At 47.6% G+C, this 9,645-nt stretch overlaps 1 protein-coding gene across 1 annotated transcript in view; it reads right to left on the bottom strand.

The window, feature by feature from the left end:
• The window catches only part of PPA1 (inorganic pyrophosphatase 1), a 78,293-nt gene extending 75,934 nt beyond the window's left edge, over positions 1-2,359 (bottom strand). The window contains exon 1 of the mRNA XM_083148471.1: positions 2,150-2,359. Coding sequence (XP_083004597.1) covers positions 2,150-2,210 — 61 coding nt within the window. The 5' untranslated portion in view covers positions 2,211-2,359. The remainder of the gene's footprint in view (positions 1-2,149) is intronic.
• Positions 2,360-9,645: the final 7,286 nt, after the last annotated feature.

Below are 9,645 nucleotides of genomic sequence, written 5' to 3' on the forward strand. Positions count from 1 at the left end.
AAAGTAATGGTTCCATCAGTAAACGTGCGTACACACTGGGCAATATGATCGCTGGCAATATATTGCTCAGCAATCATATTGCTCAGTGTCCCGTTTTCATCTGCGACCAGAGATGAAAACTGCCGGGAGAAGAGGCAGTGGAAGTCGCAAGCTCCTCCGACCAGCGACCATTCAGGGGCATTTATCGCTGGTGCACACTCCAATCACTGGCAATATGGTCGCTCAGTGACCATATTTCCAGCGATATTTGCTATAATCGCCCCCGTGTGTACGCACCCAGTGGCGTATCTACCGAGTGTGCAGCTGTTATGGGGCCCGGACTGTCCCTGGGGCCCGCTGGATCCCCTGCACCCTGTTACACCAGACCAGCGAGTGTGCAGAGCAGAGCGCAGGAGCGTACCGGGGAGCTGTCCGTCATGGAGGGACAAGCCTGCCCTCCTGCAGCGCTCAGAATACTCTCGGCCACATGCTCAGCACTGGAGGGGGAAGGTACATTGGAGGAGGATTTTACAGCAAAGCAGCAGCGGGACGCCTAGAGGACTGGAGCCAGCTCTCAGAAGATGGACGGGGCGGGGGAGCCGGGAGAGGAAGGGGGAAGCGCCGGTAATTTAAAATGGATGGGCAGCAGCAGCTCGGACGGGACTCCAGCGCTCAGCGTTAGAAGCCCCATTCACTGACCGCAGGACCTGCAGTTAGTGGATGGGACCTCTACTGCAGAGAGCGCTGGAGTCCCTGGCTTCCATGCTGCTGCAGCATTGATATTGTAGCAAACAGTTTTCTCCCCATCACTATGGGGTTTATTCTAGTTCATTCTTTCTGACAAAATCCTTCTTAGATGGACAAAACCATGTGCACTGCAGGGGGGCAGATGTAACATGTGCAGATAGAATTAGATTTGGGTGAGTTATTTTGTTTCTGTGCAGGGAAAATACTGACTGCTTTATTTTACACTGCAATATAGATCTCACTTTGAAGAAAAACCCCGCCCAAATCTAATTCTCTCTGCACAAGTTACATCTGCCCCACCCGCAGTGCACATGGTTTTGTCCATCTAAGAAGGATTTTGTCAGAAAGAATGAACTAGAATAACCCCCTATATCTCCTGTCGCTGTCCCTCACTCTCTCCCCCAAATGCTGTCACCTTCTCACCCCATCGCTGAGAGGGGGGGGAAGGGGGGCCCATGAGGGTACTTTGCTATGGGGCCCGTGAGGTTCTGGTTACGCCCCTGTACGCACCATAAGTTACATTGGCACAGCCATCTGGCAGAACTTTGCTCCTCACAGTACATTGGGACGGGTAGTAGCTAACAAGCATGGAATAAGCTAAATTGTATTAGTCGGCTGTCACCTGCAAGGTGCCCCCCAAGCCCTGGGGTCATGCACTGGTTGTTCTGAACATTATACCCCTTTTAGACATACTACCTGGGATTTTGGCCAGGTTTACCCAGGATTTTCAACCCAGGTCACTCCCAGGATTTAAGTAACAGACCCCCTTTCACACTACACCTCAAATCTGGGAAATACCCGGGTATACCCCTTTCACACATAAGCCAGGCTTTTCAAGCATTTCAGTGTTTCATCATTAAAATGGGACACGCCCCGGCAGCAAAAAAAAGCAACATCACATGTTTAAAACTGAAAAACCCGGGTAAACCCATTCAGACATAAGCCGGGTATTATACCCGGGATTTAAATACCGGGAAAAACCCTGGTCAATTGCAGGTGCTCAGTATCCGGGAGTGAAATCCCGGGTATACCCTTTCAGACATACACTAGTCCCGGGTTTGGGCGCGTTCATGTGAAAAAACCCGGGATTTTCGCGTATGTCTGAAAGGGGTATTATTGGGCTAACTCATTCAACAACCTCGTAAATGAAGGTAGGGGCAGCTTTAAGTCAGGGTCAGAAACCAGCATTTGGGAAACCCTTTCACTTTCAGTACCCCAGCAGCAGTCCATGCACACACACACTGCCCATTAATAACGTTACACACACACTGCCCATTAATAACGTTACACACACACTGCCCATTAATAATATTCCATCTGCGAGGCGTAGTGGCTCCCCATATAGCCCACATGTATTCAGGCCTGTCCTATGGAAGCCTCCCAGCCCACACTATACCACGTCCACTGTGGCTGCTGCACTCACTGAAGAAGAGTCGGTACTCCAGGCTGTTGGGCTTGGCCCGCTGCTCGGTGCTGAATGACATGATGATGCTGTTACTGAGGGTCCTCTTTGGCCGCCGTGCGCTGCTGCTGCTCGTGGCTGATGTCAGAGATAGCAAGGACAGGCCGGGAGGCGCAGCGCTCACATATCCCCTACACACCTTCCCGGCTCTCTTCTCATTGGCTGCGCAGAGAGTGGGTGTGGCTTGTCGCAGCGCTTCTGTCAAAGGGTAAATGCATACAGTAGATACACTCACTTGGCCGACCAATAGCAACCTGCCCTAGGAAGTGGGCACGTTACGCTGTGCATAATGAATGAAGGTGAGTGACGCCATGTGGGCGATGCCAGACTGAGCCCTGCCCTCTGTCTGGCGTCATGACATGCTAAGGGCGCCACGTGGAGTTCGGTCAGACCATCACACACAAGCACACACAAGCACACAGTGTAGTGTTATTACTGCAGCGCTGTGTGTGTTCTATGTCTGTGCCGGCTGGTGTATTATTATAGCTATAAGTCCTGATCTCCACCAGCTTGTTTATAAAATGGGTCCCCTTATTTATGTGGTAGGTTTTCTAGATTAAAAAAGTATGTCTTCTTGGGCAAATATATTATACTGTTTTAGTAAGGGTTCAAACTTAGATGGTGAAAAATTATCCATTTTATTTAGATTTTGTGTGTCTCAAGTTAGGACTGTGCAAAAAGACTTTCCTAAAATGCAGTGTCTTCTGAAAAAAGTACTTGTATGGATAGAAAATGAGTGATATAATTGACCTTGTCAAATATTTGCTCAGCACAGAACATAGGGGCCCATTTATCAAACCATATTTGCGGCTAAATCCCCGAAAACACACATTGTCGGGGGTTTAGTCACAAATATTATGTATCCCCTAAATGTATCATAGGGGGACCGCAGCAGGAATCTCCGATCCCTGCTGCGATCCCCCCTGCACCGCCGCCGGCCGCATCCCCCATAGGTTTCTATGGGGGATGCTGGGCTGCCCGATGCATCAACATCGGGCAGCCCGGATTCGCACCCCTGGGCTATCGCCATTCTGATATGGCAATAGCCCATTGTAGCCTATGGCTACACATCGCACTGCAGAGCGGGGCAGTGCGGTCACAGGGGTCGGCTGGGGGTCAGCGCATAACCGCGCATGCGCAGACCCCCTGGCTTCCGGGTCAGGGCTTTGCAGGGACAGGCTCTTTTCGGAGCCCTGTCCCTGCGCCCTTAAAATTGATACATTGCCCCGATATGATCGCATTTTACAATGCAATCCTGGGCGGTAATATTCCGCCCAGATCGCATTGTAAATGCGATCATGATAAATGTGCCCCATAAGCTGCCCATACACTTGTCCAATTTGGCCATGTTTCACCTTTCCGAAGAATCAGGCTGAGAAATTGGGTGAAAAGTGGCAAATCGCAGGTGCTTGACATCTGATCCGGTCCAATGTGCGGTCCCTTGTGCATCTGAGCAGAGTCAGAGGTTGGACCTTCTTGCACGTGTGATCTCTGAATCGGATAGCTTTCTGGCAGGGCCGGCGCCACCACTAGGCAGGACTAGGCATTTGCCTAGGGCGCCGGGCCACTGGAGGGCGGTACCGAGCCGCCGAGGTACCAGAAAGCATCCCTTAGTGCCGGGCGTGAATCAACGCTGCCCCCCCGCGCTGCGGGGATTTCAGCGAGGACAGAGAGGACTCGCAGCACCCGGAAGCTGTACACCGCAGCAGGTACAGCGTAGCATCGTAACAGCAGGTACAGCGCTCCGGGGGGTGGGGGGTGCGGGCATTCGCCGCAGTATCGGCTGCAACCCCCACCCCCCCCACCGTGCCGCAGTAAGTATTGTCCGCACCCTCCCCTGCCCCTCCGGGCGGGCAGCGCAGGGGGGGTTTGCCTGGGGCGGGCGGAGGGCTTGCACCGGCCCTGCTTCCTGGCAGTAGGTGCCAGATGAGTCACCGACAGTCGGAATCCGGCCAGATTGGCTGCGACTTTCAGGGGCAAGCGCAGGATTTTCAGAAGGGGGTTTCCGGAGGGGCGGAGCAAAGCACGGAGATGGGTGACCCAGTATATGCTGGTACTCTAAAGGAAAAGGGGATATGGGGATAAACCAGTGCACTGGTGTTTTAAGTTTATAGAGAGTAAGGTGTAGTATGTTTGAATCCACAGTATGGTCAGGATACAAATACAAGTGAAAAAACTTGTTTTAATTAGTTTAATTAAAGAGAGTCTTTTTCCCTCTTCTCTTTAAAATACCCAGTATATGCTGGGTCAGTTAAAGTATTATAGATAGACCAAATGTATATAAATAATAACAATAATTATATATATATATATATATATATATATATATATATATATATTGTACAAGGCATAGAGGACACTCACCAGTCTTCTTGTACAATGTTATTGTTACTGGACTGGTCCGGATAACTGAGTTTGGCACCCTAGCAGTTGCTTGAACCCTTTGGAGGAGAGTGTGATCCGAATTCTTGGATATATATATATATACATACATACATACACACACACACACACACACACACATACACAGGGGCGTCAACCGCAGTTTAGACCACTGGGCATAGAAATGTATTGGGGGCCCTACTGATCCTCCAGCGGTAGGGGTGGGGGAAGCTTTGATGTCCCACGGGTGGTAGGGGGCATTATACTGTATCAACCGCTCAGCATGTAGGGCTTGGATCAGTAATTTCCACTAATTACCCCTTTACTGCACAGATGGTGGGAGATGGGGCAGTAGAAGGGGGCATTGGCCTGAATAAAGGGGCCCTGATATATAACTTCCAGGGTGGTAGAGGATATTTAATACGCAGAGGAGGGGTGTATAGTGGAGTGGGCTTATTATTCATAATTTTCTGGTGGTAGGACAGCTTGCTTGACTGCAGATATCTCCAGTTCCTGGAAATAGATGTCTTAGATTTTAATAGAATTAAAAACTAGAGAATCACACCTACCAAATGGTATTGCGGATCAGAGTTCAGGAGGCAGAGCAATCTGCTAACGAGAATATAAAACTACATACCAGGTGTGTAGAGCTGGAGCTGCTGGAAGGCTGATATCTCTGGTTCTGGGAACAGTAGAGACAATATTCTAATGTCCAAAGGGGGAGATTCCCAGCTTTTGGAATATACCCTCAAAACTCTAAGTGAGACAGAACCTGAAATATCTGACTGGGAAGAGCAATGAACAGGCTTGGATGGGGACCACTGCTTTGAAGTCAGATATCTCCGGTTCCCAAGGGCCGATTTTTAAAAATTCTTGTACCAGTATAATTAGGAGACCCTCAGCTTTCAGCCTAGGGCCCTTAGACACCTGGGGGGGATCTGGGTACTCAGAAACCCCCCTGCGTGTACCACTGGAATGGGAAGCAGAATGCGGAACAGGCTAGATAGTCACCTTGTGGCCTGGAGTAACTGGGTTCAGTCTACTTGAGTCTCAAATTCAAGGAGACTAAATATATACATGAAGACAGCAAAGGCTGGATTAGAACAGTGGGTGTGGAAGGCATTGGAGCCAAGGGAAGTCTGTAGATGAGTGTAAAGATGCATGCACACTCGCCAATATATTGGCCGTTCGATTGAATGCTCAGTGTGTACCATTCGATATATCTGAGATCAGTGTTCTTCACAGATATATTATGTTGGCTGTGCAACACAGCCAGTGTATACGGCAATTCACCAACCGTCTGTACAGCCACTCCGGGAGCCATCAGTGATTGATAGCTCAGTCACTTAGAAATGTCTTTATTTTTTAAAGAAAAGCACAGCTTTTTCAATGAAGATAACATTAAATTAATCAGAAATACACTCTATACATTGATAATATGGTAAATGACTATACTAGCTGCAAATGTCTGGTTTTAAAAGGAATATCTACATACTGTATGTGTATAGAGGGCCATTTCCAGCAACCATCACTCCAGTGTTCTAATGGTACATTGTGTATGGTAATCGTGTTATAAGACTAGAAAACCCTTGAAAACCCTTGTTCAAATATGTTAGCACAGCTGAAAATGGCTTTGCTCATTAGAAAAGATATGAAACTAGCCTTCCTTTGAGCTAGTAGAGTATCTGGAGCATCACATTTGTGAGTTTGATTATACTCTCAAAATGGCCAGAAAAAGAGGACTTTCATGTGAAACTCGACTGTCTATTCTTGTTCCTCTAATTGAAGGCTATTCCATGTGAGAAATTGCCAAGAAACTGAAAAATTCCTACAATGATGTTTCCTACTCCCTTCAGAGAACAGCACAAACAGGCGCTAACCAGAGTAGAAAGAGACCTGCAAAACGCCAGTGTTAACGTCTACAGTGGAGAGGCGACTCCGGGATGCTGACCTTCTAGGCAGAGTGGCAAACAAAAAGCCAGAGGAGGCACGGCGGAGGAGAGGGAGCCTATGAAGCCAGCTGAGTTCAGTGATCAACTCAGCAGCGCTGCCCAGCACTAAACAATGGCAATCCTGAGAATTTTCCAGGCTTGCCAGTCTTGGCACTAAGGCATAGCCCGGAAAATTCTCAGGATTGCCAGTGAAGGGGTTAATACATGTTCTATTTTTTATTATACTGATCGCCTGTTTCTTGCCACTTATTTAAAATCTTTTTATTGGACAGAGGAAGATTGCAAAAAAGTGTTATGGACTGAAGAATCAAAGTACGGTGTTTGGATCACACAGAAGCACATTTGTAAGGCGCAGAACAAGTGAAAAGATGCTGGAAGAGTGCCTGACGCCATCTGTCAAGTATGGTGGAGGTAATGTGATGGTCTGGGGCTGCTTTGGTGCTGGTAAAGTGGGAGATTTTAATAGGATAAAAGGGATTTTGAATAAGGCACCGCCACGCCATACCCTGTGGACAGCGCTTGATTAGAGACAAATTCCTCCTCCAACAGGACAATGACCCAGAGCACACCTCCAAATTATGCTTGAACTATTTAGGGAAGAAGCAGGCAGCTGGAATTCTGTCTGTAATGTAGCGGCCAGCACAGTCACCAGATCTCAACCCCATTGAGCTGTTGTGGGAGGTGCTTCAGGAAACGTCGGGTGAAATTGCCAAAGATCTGCAATGCTGTAATTGCTGCAAAAGGAGCATCTTTTGATGAAGGCAAAGTCTGAAGGACAAAATTATTATTTCAAATAAAATATTTGGGCACCAGAAGTACAGTATTTGGGTATCATATTTTTCCATGTTTTGGAATATTTACATAAAATAATAAGATATCTTGAAGATGGGACCCTAGTCTAAACACTCAATGCAGTCATGTTGCATATACACCTTATACATATAGCCTGAATGTAATTTTATACAATATTTTTAGTCATTGTATGCATAAAAAGCTGTGTCACTATCTCAGTTGACTAAAAAATGCTGTACAGTATTTCTTCATTTTGGATATGGGAGACTTAGGGCCAGATGTATCAAACGTCAAAAGTGATAAAAATGGAGAATGATAAAGAGACAGCCAATCAGCTCCTACCTGTTATTTTTCAAACCCAGCCTGTAACATGGCAGGTAGGAGCTGATTCGCTGGCTGTTTATCACTCTCCATTTTATCACTTTTGAAGCATGATACATCTGGCCCTCAACCTGTGTATCTTATCTGACATACTGTAAGGGAAAATGTATCTTATGCTGGTCATATATCAGACCAACTTTCCTTAAACCATTCAACCGATCCTGCATACAGTATCTAACCAACTTTTTCATTTTCCAGCAGCAACAGACAAATGCTAACACACAGACTGTTACTGGCATGCTGACATCCAGACTGAAGCTGAAATAGACTGATGCTGGCATGCGGACACAAGTACACTGGCATGCAAACACAGACTGACGCTGATACCTAGGCCCTCATTCTAGTTGGTTCGGTCCCCAGTGAATTTGCAACGGGAACCAATCGATGTCAAAGGACTGTGCATGCACATACTAGCATATGCGCATGTGCAGTGCTTCTGTGTGGGGTCCTTTGGAGGCGGGCAGGGGGTATTTTCTGGGCATATGCGCAAAAAAGATGGGCATCCCCATGACCAATGTTCCCTCTAATTTTACGAAGGCTTTGTGCAGAAAAAGATATTGGCTGTGCAACTTTGGAAGGAAATGTACATTTTTGTGCGTCACATAACGTATACAGGCCTAGGTTTCGAGTTCTGTTGAGTTAATAAAGCAATTTGAATGTTTACAGACTTCACACACCACACATATAGACTATAGCAGTGATTTTCAACCTTATTAAACTCGTGGCACACTAAAACAAGATTTTAACCTTTGTGCGCTCAGTTGTAATGTCTGTGCGCGGGCTCGGCGAGTTGTGTGCGCGCGCACACGCGCACAGCTTAGAGGGAACACTGCCCATGACCTGATGTCACAGTACTTCATTCTCGGATCCAGACATCACAAGTTTGCAAGCATGGGAAAAACATTTGGTGGTCGGCAACCCTGCCAATGGATGTTTATACAAAACATCCATTCGCAAAGCGGTGGGGATGTGTGGACAATGGGGGGCGGCAGGCATTCGTGTGGGTGGTGGGCGGCATTAGAAGGCTCGCTAAGCAGCAATTTTTTGCTGCTTAGCGAGTCAATTAGAATAACCGGGACTTGTGTAGTTTCACGGCGCCAGCGGGGCTCGCTTCGCTCGCCCACGCTGCGAGCTCGGTGGCTCGCTACGCTCGCCACGCTATTTAAAATCAACTCCATGCCAACATGGATAGTGGAGGTATGAACTATCCATGTTGGCATGGAGTTAAGTTACTTTTTTGGACATATTTCGTGGCGCCGTGAAACTACACAAGTACCGAATAACCCCCATAGACACAGACTCACACTGATGAACGCTAACACACAAATTTTAACACACTAAAGGATGCTGACACACAGACACTGACACAGATGATGACACGCAGATACAGACACAAGGAAATATTGACAGACAGTGACAAATATTGACAGACAGATGGACTCAGAAATATTGATGAGACAGATGGACTCACAGACACTAACACACAAAGAGATGGACAGTGGCACACAGATACAGCAGCAGCAGTGGGTTTGCCACCAATAGTACAGACACCACAGACCATGGATGCCATCAAGGGGGCCCTGTGTCCGTGGGTGTTGTTGTGAGTGTTCATCATAGTTGCAGTTACTAGTAAGAAGATGTGTACAGTGGTGGCCTGGCAGTCCCAGGTGCCGCTGGCAGGGGTAATCACAGAGATTGAATGTGTCAGCATGGGGGGGGGGGCTCATGATGTCTTCGGATACAGGCTGGGAGGGGGGGGGGGGGCTGATTCATGATGACCACTTTTGTTAATGGGGAAGATAACATAATGATAAATGGGGTAAGGGGGTATCGCAATGACCATCTCGGCATTGGGGGTGTTGCACAAGCATAATGATTGCAGGATTAAGGGCTTGAATGGCTGCAGGCGGCAGCTGTGTGGGTTTGGAATGTAGGGAACGACAGTGAGAC

The sequence above is a fragment of the Crinia signifera genome, chromosome 6, assembly GCF_055691185.1.
Source record: "Crinia signifera chromosome 6, ASM5569118v1, whole genome shotgun sequence".
Lineage (NCBI taxonomy): Eukaryota > Metazoa > Chordata > Amphibia > Anura > Myobatrachidae > Crinia > Crinia signifera.